This window comes from Megalobrama amblycephala, linkage group LG8, assembly GCF_018812025.1.
Source record: "Megalobrama amblycephala isolate DHTTF-2021 linkage group LG8, ASM1881202v1, whole genome shotgun sequence".
NCBI lineage: Eukaryota > Metazoa > Chordata > Actinopteri > Cypriniformes > Xenocyprididae > Megalobrama > Megalobrama amblycephala.
In genome coordinates, this window is record NC_063051.1 from 13,521,147 (window position 1) to 13,538,077 (window position 16,931).

The 16,931-nt window shown below is 36.6% G+C and overlaps 1 protein-coding gene across 22 annotated transcripts in view; it reads left to right on the forward strand.

Moving 5' to 3' along the window:
• Positions 1–16,931, forward strand: part of cadpsb (Ca2+-dependent activator protein for secretion b) — a 91,469-nt gene that overhangs the window by 64,388 nt on the left and 10,150 nt on the right. For 2 of the 22 annotated variants that reach the window (XM_048199499.1, XM_048199501.1), the window contains 13 exons: positions 580–767; positions 1,123–1,227; positions 2,674–2,775; positions 3,487–3,550; positions 3,782–3,905; positions 6,925–6,993; positions 7,799–7,831; positions 10,820–10,926; positions 11,369–11,398; positions 12,001–12,009; positions 14,702–14,858; positions 15,412–15,553; positions 16,550–16,711. In XM_048199499.1, coding sequence (XP_048055456.1) covers positions 580–767; positions 1,123–1,227; positions 2,674–2,775; positions 3,487–3,550; positions 3,782–3,905; positions 6,925–6,993; positions 7,799–7,831; positions 10,820–10,926; positions 11,369–11,398; positions 12,001–12,009; positions 14,702–14,858; positions 15,412–15,553; positions 16,550–16,711 — 1,292 coding nt within the window. The remainder of the gene's footprint in view (positions 1–579; positions 768–1,122; positions 1,228–2,673; positions 2,776–3,486; positions 3,551–3,781; positions 3,906–6,924; positions 6,994–7,798; positions 7,832–10,819; positions 10,927–11,368; positions 11,399–12,000; positions 12,010–14,701; positions 14,859–15,411; positions 15,554–16,549; positions 16,712–16,931) is intronic. The other 20 variants (XM_048199508.1, XM_048199509.1, XM_048199510.1 and 17 more) reach the window with 17 other exon arrangements.

Genomic DNA, 16,931 nt, shown 5'->3' on the forward strand with positions numbered 1-16,931 from the left:
GATTCGCCTGTTTTTCGGAGGTCTTTTAAACAAATGAGATTTATATAAGAAGGAGGAAACAATGGAGTTTGAAACTCATTGTATGTCATTTCCATGTACTGAACTCTTGTTATTCAACTATGCCAAAGTAAATTCAATTTTTAATTCTAGTGCACCTTTAAAGTGACAGCAGCCTAATAAACCTACTGCTGTCTTTGCCCTCAATGTTAATCTTACAACAACAGACAAAGAGAAGATCACTCACTGCTCTTGACTGGTTGAGCCCTGCTGTATTCACTGTGTTATTAAATTAAAGATAAAATATGATAGAGCAATAATATGAACAGTGAAAGCAACAGTAGCTCCTACAATACATATTAACAGGCACAATTAGGCACGAAAATAACTGAAGGAAATGCCTATTTGCTAAGCCAACTAATTTGATTCATATTCTTTTGGTTTCTCTGCCCAATATTTTTAAAAATTAAAAAGAAAAATTAAATAAAAAAAAAAATTACCAACCATAAACTTTTATATGGTAGTCTTTATGCTAGTTTCCTTTCAAACTGTCTTACCTTTTTTTATTTTTGTTTATTTTAGGGATGGTTTAGCCCAGGTCAGGTGTTTGTTCTGGATGAGTACTGCGCTCGGAACGGGGTGAGAGGATGCCATAGACATCTGTGTTATCTTGGCGACCTACTGGAGAGGGCGGATGCCGGGCACATGATTGACCCGACGCTGTTGCACTACAGCTTCGCGTTTTGTGCCTCCCATGTTCACGGCAACAGGTACAAGCTTGCATAAAGATACACTGCGTTACTGGGATTTTAGATGATGGGAGAGATACAATCATGGAAGCAGGGTGAATGAGAGTGCAGAACTAAGGGCTCTTTGCATGTCATCAGCATATTTTTGTACTTTTGCTTTAGCATTTATTATATTTTCCCCTGTGAATGTTCTTTATAATTTTGCCAAATTTTGTTTGATTTGTTGTGTCTTTTGTTCTCAATCATTTTTCATTTCTTTTCCACTTTCCAAACCTCAGCAGTATTCTTTCAGTCACTATACTTTCCATTCTCCTTTTTTTGTTATTTTAATTTCCAAATCTCATTGTGTTGCTCATTCATTACATGTTCCTGATAGTCAGAGGGGGTCTGAGTTACAGGGGGCTGGCTCAAAGTCAGGAGGGAAAAAGGAGTCTAAAAAAAAGAGGAAATGTAAAACACAGCTGGCCCTTGAAAGCGCAAGGTAAGAGGGCTTATCAAGGATATATTCATATCAACAGCATCATATTTTACATTGTGCAACAGCAGCAAATGTATCTCAAACAGAGTGGAAATTGCATAAACAGCTTAGGATATCTTAAATGTATACTGCAGTGCACCCCAAAATATATAAATAAATATTTTTTTAATCTCATCCTTAAAAGTCTTAGTGGAACATGAGGCATTAAAGGGTTAGTTCACCCAAAAATGAAAATTCTGTCGTTAATTACTCACCCTCATGTCGTTCCACACCCGTAAGACCTTCGTTCATCTTCAGAACACAAATTAAGATATTTTTGATAAAATCCAATGGCTCTGTAAGGCCTCCATTGCCAACAAGATAATTAACACTGTCAGATGCCCAGAAAGCTACTAAAAGTTACACGCTCCGAACCACTGATTCGAAACAAAAGATTCGTAAAGCTATGAAGCTTCATGAATCAGTGTTTTGAAATCGCCCATCACTAGATATTGTTGAATAAAGTCGTTATTTTGTTTTGTTTTTGCGCACAAAAAGTATTCTCGCCACTTCATAACATTAAGGTTGAACCACTGTAGTCACATGAACTGTTTTAAATATCAAAAATAACCAAAAATATCTTAATTTGTGTTCTGAAGATGAACGAAGGTCTTACGGGTGTGGAACGACATGAGGGTGAGTAATTAATGACAGAATTTTCATTTTTGGGTGAACTAACCCTTTAAAAAAACACCAACAACAAAAGAACTATACATCTTGACACATTTTTTGGGTGAACTATTTCTTTAAAGTCATCATGATATTGCATAATGTGACATTTCTCTTCACAATAAGACCAAGATCCCTCATTTAGAAAATATTTAGGATCAATTTTGATTTCATTGAATTCATGCCTTGAAAAACTGTATGTAATTGTACAGAATGTATAGTTTAGGTTTCTCTTCCCACTGACTTGTTGAAAGTATATTTATTATTGTGCTGCAGCTGGGTGTGTATTAAATATATTTTAATGCAATATGGTGCCCAAGTGGAGCTTTGTGACATCAATAGCTGTAAATTTTTTTAAAAAATGGGTTGGAAACAATGTCCCCCAAGAGTATCACAACAGGGTCCCATCTGCTGGGTACAAATACATTTAGAGGCAGTGTATTAGATTTAAGAAAGCCAGACATTGCTTCTGGTTAGATGTTCTCTCTGGGCTCAGTGTGCCAGGCCTGTATTTTATTGTTACAAGTTGACATACTGCATGCTGAAATGTTAATGTGCTTTGATTAGCTTTCACAGAAAATATACAAGGCTTTATAAAGCAATTATGTAGTATGATAATTAGTTGTAATAATAAATCAATTCAAGACTTTCTTTTGATTTTTATTACTTTTGTCTTGGCTCAAAATTGATCTTTCTTCCTAATCAATTTGCAAATAATGGCATGTTTTGCTTGTAAAATAGGCCTGATGGTCTTGGAACAGTAACGGTGGAAGAAAAAGAACGCTTTGAGGAAATCAAAGAGCGATTACGTGTCCTTCTGGAGAATCAGATCACAAACTTTAGGTGAGTATGTAGACGTAAGGCCTTTATTGAACATTTCACGATCTGTGCTATAGCAGGAAGACTGCGTACACCAGTGGTTCTCTTGGTTTGTTTCAAGAACATCGAGTGCAATCCAATATCTCATTCAAATTTTAGTAGACAAAAATGTCCTTTAAAATCATACATTAAAAATTATATCACCATGGACTGGATAGGCCCAATAATATGCAAATTATTAAGCCGAGTAGTGAAATTGACAATTTTGTAAACACATAAACAACAGCAGAGTTGATTTATTTGCTTAATGCACGGAACAAATGCTGGGCCAAATATTGTATTAGGCTGAATATGAGAAGTGCACAGCCATTAAGAGCATAAACATATCAATGTGATTTCAACAACAGAGCTCAAATTATAGCCTGTGCAAATCAAACAAGACACTCGCATGTGGTTTCATTTTTCTCAGTGCGTCTTTTACCTTGTACAGATTTGTTTGTGGTTTTCAGCATTTGACGTCAGCCGCAAAAGATCTGTTTCTTTAAAACAGTTGCACTGTATTATTCACATTTAGCATTGTGTTGTTTTTCCTTGCTTCCATAACCCATTTTTGGTTCTCAGCCCACCAGTTAAGAACCGCCGATGTACGCCGTTCTGTTTTTTTCTCGACATTGCATCCAAAAATATAAGTGTATAGGATTTTCTATAGACACAATGCAATTTTTGTTGTTGTAGGTATTGCTTTCCATTTGGTCGCCCTGAGGGAGCATTGAAAGCCACTCTGTCTTTGCTGGAGAGGGTAATGACAACATTGCTTATATTGATTCAGAGTAGCAGCAGTAGAAGGAAAAGAAAAGCAATTGATGGTATTTTGTTCAGTACCGCCTGCCTCTGTTTACTTGTTCTGCCATGCATCATTATTTCAAATTAAAAAAAAAAAAAAGTTTTAAAAAGTATGACTCATTCATACTAGGAAAACAACATTTATGTCACAAGATAAAAAAAAATTTGGATTTGTGTTTTTTCACAGGTGCTTATGAAGGACATCGTGACCCCAGTGCCACAGGAGGAAGTCAAGGCTGTCATTCGTAAATGCTTAGAGCAAGCAGCTCAAATTAACTACCAGCGCATCACTGACTACGCCAGAGTAGAAGGTGACTAGCATTACCCTCTTCTTTCACAGCGTTATGATTTTAAAGCACTTAACTATATGTTGATTTGAACCAGCAGGGAACTTTTGTACTTTTTTCCACTTTTTTTACTCTGTTTCCATTCATTTGAATCAATTTAAAGCATAAACTGTGGTCCATATTTGAATAATGTGCTTTGAGTAAATTTTTCTACTTTCAGTTTGTGAGAGGAAAAGAAATTTAGGTTTGGGTAATTAAGCTTTTGTTTAAATTATAGATGTATTTTGATGGGATACAGTTAAGCACATACATGGGATTTTTTTATTTTTTACAATTTTTCCCCATAAAAAATCTTTATTTTATTTTATTTTACACCAGAGCACACTCTTGAATTACGCAGCATCTGTCTTGTTTGAAATAATATACTTATTTATTCTAAGGTCAATTACTGCTTTTGTTTCTTTCTCCGTTTTCAAGAAAAGTTTAAATGTCTTCTTGTCCATTCTCCTTTTGTGGACTTGTGTGTAAAAATGCATTCAAATCCACACAAAGAAGAGCTTCTGACCATTTCCTATGTGTTGCGATAACATAGAAGATTGGATATTGGACATTTTTCAGATGCTCTCCACGCATTCTCTTTTCAATTATTATGGCTCAGATCAGGATGATAAATGACATCAGGGTAGAGAAATGGTTACAGAGGAGGAAAAGGAACAAGGAAAATGAGTCAGTGAACAGAAAGGAATGCAGGAATGAGGACGAATCTTGCGGTGAAATAAATTAAGTATGTGGGAAGGAGCGCTTGAAGGGTGGAAGAGCCCATTAGAGGAAAACAGGTTGAGGGAAAGAGCAATGAGATGAAGAGGGAAGCGTCCATGAAACAATGCCAGGCTGGGCAACAAGCGTGAAAGAGGATTAAAAAGAAGCAAAAGATGGGCAGTAAGGATGGGTTTCTGCTTGTACAGGAGTAGAAGGCATTGTGGGCTGGTTTTGAGGAGGATGTTTGTGTTTAGATGTTTGAAGATATTTTTAAATCATCTCTCTGAATGAATGCTCAAATCATTGGTTCTGTCGCTTATTTCGAACAAGGTGACAAACCACTGATACAAATGGTACAAATGGCTGACAATCTTTTAGAACACATTATCAGTTTACAAGTGTGCCTCTCTAATGGGCCATGACTGCTTGTTCCCTGATGAAATTAAGTGACACAATTTCCTTAAAAGAACAACTCACCCAAATATGATTCTGTCATCAATTACTCACCCTCATGTCATTTGAAATGCACATGGTTTTCTTTTCTTTAATACAAGACATATGAAATATTTCGCTTACTGTCTGCTGCCCTTTTCCATACAACAAAAGTGGCTGGCGGCTCTGAAAAGGTTTTGAAAAGCACAAAAACACAATAAAAATAGCATAAAATCAGTCAGAATTTGAAAATTGTGTGTTTCAAGTGACAGTTTTAATTTTGGGTGAACAATACACTACTATTCAAATCTTTGGGGTCGGTAAGATTTTTAAATGCTTTTGAAGGAAGTCTCTTATGGTCATTAACGGTGCATTTATTTTAAAGTGATAGTTCACTCAAAAATGAAAATTCTGTCATCTTTTACTCACCCTCAAGTTGTTCCAAACCTGTATAAATTTCTTTGCTCTGCTGAACACAGGAATGTATTTGGGAGAATGTTTGTAACCAAGCAGATCTCGCCCCGACACTGACTACCATAGTAGGGAAAAAAATACTATGGTTGTCAGTGGGGGACGAGAGCTGCTTGGTTACAAACATTCTTCCAAATATTGTCCTTTGTGTAAATAATGACAGAATTTTTAAGACACATGCATTTTCAGTGTCACATGATCCTTCAAAATGTTGATTTGTTAAAAAACGGTTGTGATGCTTAAAGGATTAGTTCACTTTCAAATTAAAATTTCCTGATAATTTACTCACCCCCATGTCATCCAAGATGTTCATGTCTTTCTTTCTTCAGTCGAAAAGAAATGAAGGTTTTTGATGAAAACATACCAGGATTTTTCTCCATATAGTGGACTTCAATGGAGCCCAAATGGTTGAAGGTCAAAATTACAGTTTACAACAATCCCAGATGAGAAATAAGGGTCTTATCTAGAGAAACCATTGCTCATTTTCTAAAAAGAAATTAAACATTTTATACGTTTTAACCATAAATGCTCATCTTGAACAAGCTCTCTTCTTCTTCTCTATTTGAATTCCAGCAGTGTAGACACTGCTAAGTGTATTACTGCCCTCCACAGGTCAAAGTTAGAACTAAATTGTCATATACAATATTCTAGTGCAAGTATATAACAATTAGTTCAAACTTTGACCTGTGGAGGGCAGTAATACACTTAGCAGTGTCTACACTGCTGGAATTCAAATAGAGAAGAAGAAGAGACCTAGTTCAAGATGAGCATTTATTGTTAAAACGTATAAAATGTTTAATTTCTTTTTAGAAAATGAGCAATGGTTTCTCTAGATAAGACCCTTATTTCTCATCTGGGATTGTTGTAAACTGTAATTTTGACCTTCAACCATTTGGGCTCCATTGAAGTCCACTATATGGAGAAAAATCCTGGTATGTTTCCATTTAATTTGAAAGTGAACTAATCCTTTAATACTCTTGTGGAGATTCAAAAGAACAGCATTTATTTGAAATAGAATTTTTTGTAATGATACAAAAGTCTTTACTGTCACACTTGATCCATTTAAAGCGTTCTTGCTAAATAAAAGTATTCATTTCTTTCCGAAAAAAAAATCTTTCTTACCCAAACATCTGAACAGTAGTGCACCTTTAAATGTTTTCTTAATTTTTAGTGTCTCTTAGTGAGAATTTAAGGGTGATTGTAGTTTAAGGGTTTTAACCATCAAATCATGTTGTATTATCCAACCCTTTCCAAAAACTGATTTTATTTGTCTTAATGAGAACTTCCCTTAACACAAGACATCCCTTCACCATATCCCAACCCTTGACCCCCTTTCCTCTGACCCCAAACTCTTGCATGCCGCAATCCTCTTTTTCTTCAGGAAAAAAGAGGGAAATGTATGATCATCCTGTCTACTCCTTGGCAACACAAGTGATGGATTTAACCATCCGTGAGTAACAACTCCTCACCCCTCATTATTTACCTCTTTCATCAACTCAACCCTCCATGTCGCACCCTTCTCTGAAGTTTTCTGTTTTGCCATTTTCATACAGATGACAGACACTGAGTAGAGAACGATACGTAATGTTCCGATTCCAATTTCTTTGGCAGAGATGTTCCATCTGTTTGTAATACGACATGACTGATGCATTCGTTCTGCTTCCTCTTGTTCATTTTTGGTTGAAGCTCCTGTTTGTGACTTGAATGCATTTTTACTTTGCTCGCTATTTTACTTTGTCTGAGTGTATATCGTTACTGTGGTGTGGTAGGTGGTTTCACTGGGGGGTTCCAGACTCATCAACAGGTGACTGAGCTACCGGGAGAGCAGGAGTTAGTACACGTGTACGAGCTATAACTTACGTGTTCCAACATCACAAGTTTGTCTTGTTCGTGATTACTACAGCTGTGTTCAATTTGTCATGCAACCGAACAATGGCTATTGTCTCTTTGTTCAGTATGTCGTTCAGTTGCTACTTTGCTATGTGTTTTTGTTCTTGTCGTTCCAGGTAAATATCTACATGCGTGTTTATTTGTCATTGTTATTTTTTTTTATTATTATTCTATATCCAATACATACTAATTCTCTGGAGAGTGACCAAGAGTGAAATTACCACGGATTCTGCAGTGACTTTGGGCTAAAACATGCCACCTTGAGGAATAATTCTTTTTCCCTCCAGTTCTCCCTTTTCTCTCTCCCTTGTTTCTCCCTCTCTTTATGTTGCTCTGACTCTCTTTTCTCTTCTCTCTCTCTCAAGTTGAGAAAACTCTAAAGGATCAGAAGGATCCAGGTGAAGCTATGTTTGACGTCATCCCCTGTCCCCTTCAACACATCCTGGCATATGCACATGACACGATTACAGAGATGACTTTTTTTAGTCTAAAAGTCCTGTATACACCATGACACAAGGTCCTCCCTTGTGCACTTCTTTATTTGTGAAGAAAGTATTCTTCTATAAATATATGCACAAAATTTGGGTAAAACTTATTTTGCGTTACATTGAGACTTTAGAAATTGAAACTGAGCCTTTTAGCACTGCACAGTCTGCCTAATGGTGTTACATTATGCAGACTTACAAGAAGTAATACTATCTTTCACAAATATTTAGTGGCAGTTTTTTCAATGTGTTAAAATGTGAGTGGAGAATGATTTGCAAATGTTTCTCAATAAAGCACTGGGAATAAGATAACTGAAGTATATCTGAATCTTGACATCAATGGATTTTCTAAATAAGTGGTTCTCGACTGGTTTTGCTTCAGGATTTAGATGTTTCATTGGGCACCAAGTGGTAAATCTAAAGTATCAAACAGTTTTTCATGGGAAAGTAAAACAAAAAATAGAATTTTATTAATATTAATCCAAAATATATGATCCTCAAACTTTTTTATTTTATTTTTTAGTTTTGAGGTTGAAATTATGCGAAATACTTTGTCTAATTTGGCTAGATTCTGTCCAGTGACAAATGAAGTTTCTTCTAAAGTGTTGTAGAGTTTGATTGGACGCAATACATTTGACATCAACAACAAAATGGAAAGCCAGTTTGTTGCATTAAGCTTTGTTTTTTCCTATCAGAATCACAACCCACCAGTTGAGGACCACTTTTCTAAATCACCATCCATTTAAGAGATATTTCGCTTCTTTAATTCTCAGTCCTAGTTTTAGAAATTTGACATTTTGGACACATTGAAAATAGATAAAGTATGAAATTTGGATAATGATAATCATAGATTATCATTAGATCCATTGTCATTACTTTATCATGTTGTGTTGATGACATCATGGCCTTAGGAAGAGTTAGAATGAGCTTCTATCAGATATTAATGGTTCAGAGTGTAGTAAATTTCAGTATAGTTCCCCACAACCCCATTAATAACCCACAAATTTAACAGACTGATAAATCAATGGCATAAAAGTGAACATTTCACACTCTAGACACCAAGATTAAAGAGTCAGACAAAATGATAAATAAGTAATGTCCTTCAAGACTGAAGTAGCATTTCAGTCAATAAATTAAAGATTTTTTTTTTTTTCTCCTTCAGTGGAGACCTCAGCATTGCTGAGTTGGTCGGTATTTTGCTTTATTTCTTTAGCTTTTTTTTCTTCTTTTGGTTTTCTGTCTTATTCATTTCATCTTGTTTAGACAAAAGTTGATTATATGTTAAAATCAGAAACACTATTGTGTGTCCTGATGTCCTCATTTCATCAAAGTCTTGCATATGTCTGACAATCCGGTCTGCTCTTTCTCTCATATGTTGGCCTTAAATGAAATCTCCTACTAATTAATAGTAATATACCGAGATAGATAAAAATACAGTATTAGTATTAAATGTATATACAGTGGGGTCTAAAAGTCTGTGTCCACATTAAATATCTCGAATTCAAACCTGGAATTAAAGTTTTAGGGTTTAGGAAATGTTATGATGTGAAATAAATATGGCAAAAATGATTTCTTCTGTTCCAATTTTGTAGAAATTTAAGGGTCAGATGTTTTTGCTTCAATGCAGAAGATAAATTTTAAGAAATTTTGTGTTAATTTTGATTCACCTAAATTATTATGTCATCATTTGCAGTGTTGGGGGTAACGCATTACAAGTAACTTGAGTTACGTAATCAGATTACTTTTTCAAGTAACTAGTAAAGTAACGCATTACTTTTTCAATTTACAACAAAATATCTAAGTTACTTTTTCAAATGAGTAACGCAAGTTACTTTTTCACATTTATTGACTGACATGTTGTCCCCATGTTGTGAGAAATAAAGTGCAGAGATATTGTGTGCGCTGTGTAAGCATGATGGTTATTGTAGTTCTAGACTAAATGTGAACATGCATTTACTCATCTCACTTGCACAAAAACATTCAGTATTCCTCAAAATGAATAAAAACAGTGAAATGCAATCTCAGAATTTTTGCAAACCTGTAATAATTCACTATATTAAATTACACAAATATACCTTATGTATTTAATCTCAATTATTAACCAATGTCTCTGCTGCTGACCTTCAATATATCTAATTCAGCCATACTAATAAGCAGAAATACTTTAGATTAGATTTAGAAATAAGAACTAGAACTTCCTTCTCCTGTATCCTATTCTTCTTAAATCCAGAACGGCAGCACATCTGAAAGGTTCGTTTGAGCTACGCCCTCTACTGTACAGGTGTAAATATGCTTTTCCTTCAGCCTGAGGCTTATTGATTTCACTTTTGGTGTGAAAGGGCCTTTTTTGCCAAAAATAGAACTTTTTTGTTATTAAAAAACAAACAAACAAGCAAGCCCAGCCCCGGTGAGAAAAAGTAACGCAAAAGTAAAGTAACGCATTACTTTTCATAAAAAGTAACGAAGTAACGTAATTAGTTACTTTTTTAGGGAGTAACGCAATATTGTAATGCATTACTTTTAAAAGTAACTTTCCCCAACACTGATCATTTGTAATGATGAAATGTTTATTAAATCAGAAAAATGCAAAAAAGAACCGCTTGTGGTCTCAAGACTTTTGAACCCCAATTTAGTTGAAAGCTTTTTTTTTTTTGCCTCAAAGATTACAAATAACTGATTTAGAGGAGCATTCTAGTGTCTCTGACATCAGTTAGGCATCTTTTCTTGAAGTGTTATGAGTGTCATCAACAGTGTTGTCATTTCTGCATGCTCAGGTATTTATGACCTTAGCTTCTTCAAACTGCATTGTAGTGCTCATGACATCATAGATTCATAGAATAAATAAATGAATCAACCACTGTAATATTAATTGTCCCTCTTCTCCCCACCATTCTGCTCCAGAGAATGTAGCTAACCTAGCTACACCTGCTAAAAAACTGGAGCATGTCATCCGCCTGGCGGAGTTAGTCATTGAGGTTCTACATCAGAACCAGGACCACCACGCAGAGGTGAGCCTGGACTCGCTTTCTCTTTCCCTTACATTCACTCTCTTTTTTTCTTTATCTGGTATAAAATAGGGTTGATTTAAAAGGACCAGTGGCTCCTCTGTTTCAAAACAGGCAGCTGTGCAGTTTGCACAGTGCAATTTGTATTAGTGTAAATTAGTGAAACAGCAAGAGTTCACTCTCCCGTGAGATCCAGGTCTCTAAACCACTTTCCCTGGATCTATACTCTAAAGAAAGCCTCAGAATACAGATTGTTTCTGTGTTCTGAATGTTAGATAGATTCCTTTGGAATGCCTATGAAAATAATTGACCTGTTTCAACAGTTACTACTCTAAGAACAAATGCATAATTGGCGTTATCCGAGATGCAATTTTAAAGTATTAGGAAATCCATGGTCTTCCTGAGATTTATAGATTTACTCTATCTTTCTGAATATGCTTAACAGGCTGCGGTCACAAGTACAGGAGACCAATCGGTACAGTATCATGTTTCTTTTTTTCTTAAGTTGTCATCACATAGTGTACCTTTTCCCTCAAGCATGTCGATTCACGCAGTTAAGGGCTTTTCTGTTATGTCTGGGTTGATGGGGCAAGGCGATGCTTAAAGAACATGATGGAATTGACATAAAGTGTTTAGCTTTGGTCTCTTTTGGATTTCTGGGAAATGAAATATCTCCCCCCCCCCCCCCCACACACACACTGATCAAAATGAACAAATGAGCAAAATATTTGAGTTTAAGCACTTTATCTTAAAGACATTATGATAGAACCATCTGTAAATCATACATTTGTGAAACTACAATGCTAGAACTTTATTGCTGCCCAACTGGTAGCATCATATTATATAACTATATGAGGGCCATTTCAACCTTAGAGTAAAAATATCTCCCAATTTTGACTTTAAATCTCACCATTGCGACTTTGTTTCTCATTATTGTGACTTTAAATCTCGCAAATGTGACTTTTTATCCAAAATTTTGGGAAAAAAAAAAATTGTTTATAATCAACACTTTGCACATACATCACTCTCTACATGTTCATGTTTTTCCTCACCATTCACTCCATGGTGTTGTTGCAGGGAAAAGAGGTATGTGGTTCAAATGAATGCAATGAAAAAAGCCCCTTACTGGCTTGTGCATGAGCTATGAAGGGTTCCCTTCCCCTGTAATGTCCCATTCCTCACAACGTGAGGGAATGTATTGCCGCGTCCGACGTGGGTTTGTCTTAATTCCTCAGCATTGTGCCTGTCAAGTCTCCCTTCAAATTTCTTGAAAGGCTTGCGTCCCCCACTGGCAAGGTCAATGCTCAATGATTCCTTTGCTTCCAGGGGGGAATGTTTACCCACCTGCCACACTAGTTGTGCCACCCTAACCTTTCCCAATTAGATGTGTTCCCTTCTGCTAGTGTACTTGAACTAGAGGTCTTCTCAAGTCCTAAGATCTGTACCCGACCCGAATCAATTCTTTTCTGAACCCGACTTGCATAAATGAATTTTTTAAAAAGGAAAATCCGACCGAAACAGACCTGATAAAATTAGACCAGAGTTCGACGCAACCTGATGACAATTTCCTTTCAAACCCGAATAGACCCCAATGTAACAGGCAGCAACGTCTACACATGCTCGCAGCCCTGCATGCCAGTGGCGAGTGCTTACTTTTTCAACCTGGTTTGACACAGGCGAAAATCAGAGACAACAAATAAGAAACACAAGGGCAAGTGTACTGTAGATTTAAAAATATTACCATCTTCCAACCTTATGTAGATGAAATTCATTCTCTGTTTTACGTTAGTTACATTGTTAAGCCATGTTGCCAGATAATGTAGACTATACCTTGTGTATATCACAAATGTGGGAGAATATGTTTTCTGTGGATGAAAATATACAGTTATGGTTTAATTTTTGTTAATTTGATTTATTTATTTATTTATTTATTAAACTGCATTTAGATAGTTTTGTGTAATTGATATCTGGCAACAGTACAAAGTTTTTTCACTTGGGTGAGCAATGAAAATTTGTTAAACGAATGAAACAAATAATGGAAAGTTGGCAATTTTTTAAAAGAAATTATGTTCTTCTCTGGTCAATTCTGAAAAAGCAGATTTAATGAAAATTACTTAAGACCAGAGACTACTACTATCAGACGTTACCCGTGTCCAAGGCACTCGCTAAAGTTTTGGACCCGAACCTGCTCAGGTCTTGGGTCAGACGTCGAGTTTTCTGATTGAAGTGGACCCGTGAAGACCTCTAACTTGGACTTAACAACCCCTCAAAATGACCAAACCAATGTCATAACATAGCCCTCTTCCCAGGACCACTCTTGCTGATTTTAATTTACAGTAAAGCTTTTTTTTTTTTATTGCGTTCAATCAGTATGTTAATGTTAACACCTACCCAGCGCTCCCAGATTAGCAAGAAGGGCCTTGGGGAAGGATTCATGAGTTGCTTGGATTTGGTGTCTCTTATCGCTCTTTTCCCCACTTTTTTACTTGTCTGTCTGGTTAAGCTCAGCCATATGCATTGCCCTGCTACACTAGCAAATGCTATATTAAATGCTAATGTTATGACCCAAGTAGCTTTTTCAAGAGTTAATTATGAAGCATTCAGGTAAGTGCTATGGTAAGTCTGGTGTTAGAGCTTGCTATCCCTTTGTAGCAGAGCGGATTTGGGGGAAATGTTTCGAGGCTCTTTGAAGCTGTGGGTTTAAAGGGGTAAAAAAGGACATAGCATGCAACCAAAGGGAAGGATTAAGCCTCTTAAAAAGGCTGATCAGATCCCTGAATGGGTTTATCACTGGTCGGTTGTTTTAATTAGAAGAAAAGCGTTTTATGCCAAGACTGCAAGTAAGCCTGATTGATCCAAGAAACTCCTGCTCAATACCTCACTACAGGCCCAAAATTTATGGTCACTTTAAGAGATTAAAGGAGAAATATTCGTCAAACCATATTACTTTGCCAAGTAAAGAAGCCTGCTGCTTGCTTGCAGTCTTTGGCGTGTCAGGGACGGCAATGTTGCATGATCGCAAGACACATCCCCATCCCGACGGTAGGGATGCAGTGATGTGAACGGTTGAACTACATCTTCCATTTGGAGGGCAAAAGCATGCAGGGATTTCTACCTCACTTGCATGAGAACTGCACCTCCTCTGGCATCTTGACTCCACTGGGAATTGACCTGATATAGGAAAACTTGAATGACCTCTGGTCACAAATATACAAACATTTGCAACACAAGATTTTTGGTGTATTGCAATTTTTTAGATTTGAATGACAGGCCCTCTTATTAAAGGAGTTTTTAGTTTTTCTCTTATTTTGATTAACATGTTTAATTCAGAGGGCCTCAGAATTCTTGAGATATGCAACTTTCAATGGAATATTCACAAATTTCTTCTTATGGTGAAATGTTTTTCACAATGTTTAGACTTGGTTTCATAGTAGAATTTTCTGTGTTGCAAATTTACAAATGGTTTAATCTAAGTTCAGTTTCAAAGTCCATAATGCTAAACTTTTTACCTCAGCCCTTTACCCTTGTAAACTGGTTATTTGAATGCCTTATCTATTTAATTAACATTATGACCTCGAACACTAAAGCAAAATATGAAGCACTTATGGCTCAAATGAAGGGCCATTAAAAATGATTACAAAGTGAATGTGTGAAATTTCATATGGCGGACTCTTAACCAGTTTACAATCTTTTTCTTGCCCGAGCTTACCTTATACACTTATGATTTCTAACTCTCTGCTACTTTTTCCATTCTTTCTTCCTTTCCTGAACTATCAAGGCCTTTGCATGGTGGTCAGACCTGATGGTGGAACACGCTGAGAACTTCCTGTCGCTCTACGGTGTTGATATGGATGCTGCTCTTGAGATCCAGTCTCCTGAGAGCTGGGACAGTTTCCCACTCTTTCAACTTCTAAATGATTTTCTCCGTGCCGACTGTAAGCACTTCTGCCATCACTTGTGGCGCTTTTCCACTGCATGGTACGGCTCGCTTAAATAGTACCACCGAGGTTCCAAGCAAGCCGTACTGATACTAAAAAACGTGACGTGTAAACACAGCAGATCACTGATTGGTTAAAGAGAATCAATACTACCAGCGTCATTAGATTTGCGACACGAGGCACCAAACCCGCATTATAGCAGCATTATAATTTGTTCGCATTACTTTTTTAAACGACTTGGAAAAAAAGAAATGGCTGAATCATGGTCAGTAGACGTTCCTCTCGTTGGTAGCCAAGGAGCGGATCCATGGCAGTAGAGGCGGCGCAACTATAACAATCAGTCTATAATCCCACCCACTTTGAAGTGGTACTAACTGCAGTGGATAAGCAAAGCGAGCCGAGTCGTACCACACAGTGGAAAAGCGCCATTGGTTAAGAGTTCTGAAAGTAAAAGTATTATAATTCTGGTTAAAATGGCTATGATAATGTAAAAGTTGGGTATGTTCTTCTCAAAATTGTCATAGCTTGGTATTTTCTCCTGTTTTTACAGATCACCTGTGTAATGGAAAGTTTCACAAACATCTGCAGGACCTTTACGCCCCTCTTGTGGTGCGATATGTGGATCTTATGGAGTCCTCCATCGCTCAGTCCATTCACAGGGGATTTGAGCGGGAGTCATGGGAACCTGTAAAGTAAGACACCACTTTCTCAACAATGTGTGAGGTGACCGGGAGCCAGGGCCTTTCAGGACAAAAACATCACCAAAAAAATCAAAAATCAAATATACATGAGATAGCAGGTGCAGGCATATCCTCAACCTTTGACGGATATTGTTCTCTGCAAAATCTATGCAGTTCATTGAATTAAACAGTTTAGTATCCAGGTAAAGTCTAACGGCAGTTTGTTTACGCAATTGGAACCATTATAATTCATTTTTCTAAATAGAGTGACCTCCTTAACCATGCCTTACATGAGAAAGCTGCTGAACATAAGAGGAAGTTCACCAAATCCACAATCTATCAGGATAGTCTTCAGTCAGTGTCTTGCCGGTTTCCATCTTTTTTTTTTTTTGTGAACTAACCCTCATATTGTGTGCTTTTAAAAAAAATGCTTTTTATGTCCTAATCAATTGTTCTGTCATGCTTGATTTTGGTTTGCATGTTGATTTTAATGATTTTGAACCAGATCCCAGTGAACAGATAACACAATTTAGATGACCTGCTATCTTTAGAAAAGATACAGCCTAGTCAAATATTCCCAGCCTAACACAATACTCTTCTGTCAATTAAGCTGATGCCCCTTGAGAAATATGTCAGTATGGTTTCCCTCATTTGTTTGCTGTCTGTTTGTATGTGTAAAAACCCCACCATCGTCCTATAATCTTTCAAGCTGCTGTTTGTTCTTGCTGTGGAAAAATTCAGCTTTTACTTCCTTTTTATATAATTGTGCTGTTATCTATATTATTGACCACATGTTTCTTTCTACTCAGGTCTTCTGTTTAAATGTGCTGTAGATTCCCTCCATACATTTAATGACCAGTTTTTATGTGTCTGCTCTTTATGTGTAAAGATGGTCTTTTCCATTTCTCAGTTTCTATTTTTGTACTGTATGTCTTACATTGCTTATTTGCAGCATTCCACACTGCCACTGTTATGGAATTTTTTTGTTTCTTTTGTCTGTTTCTGCAGGAGTTTAACAAGTAATCTGCCCAATGTGAATCTACCAAATGTGAACCTCCAAATTCCCAAAGTACCAAATCTTCCCGTGCCAGTAGCAGGACTATCTGTTAACCTTCCACAAATGCCTAGCTTTTCCACTCCGTCCTGGATGGCTGCTATTTATGACTCTGAGTGTGTATTCAATGCATTTACCTGAGATCTGATGCATTTAAAAGTCTTCTTGGCATGAAAATGTTTTGAGTGGGGTTAGTTAACTTATCGCCAGATAAGCATTATTGCACTGCAAGATATTTGCTCAATTTGACAATAGTTAAATGACGTTCAGATCATGGCTGTATATAAGACAACTACAAGTCAAGATGACTTGTCTCTAGAATCATTCTCATGTCAA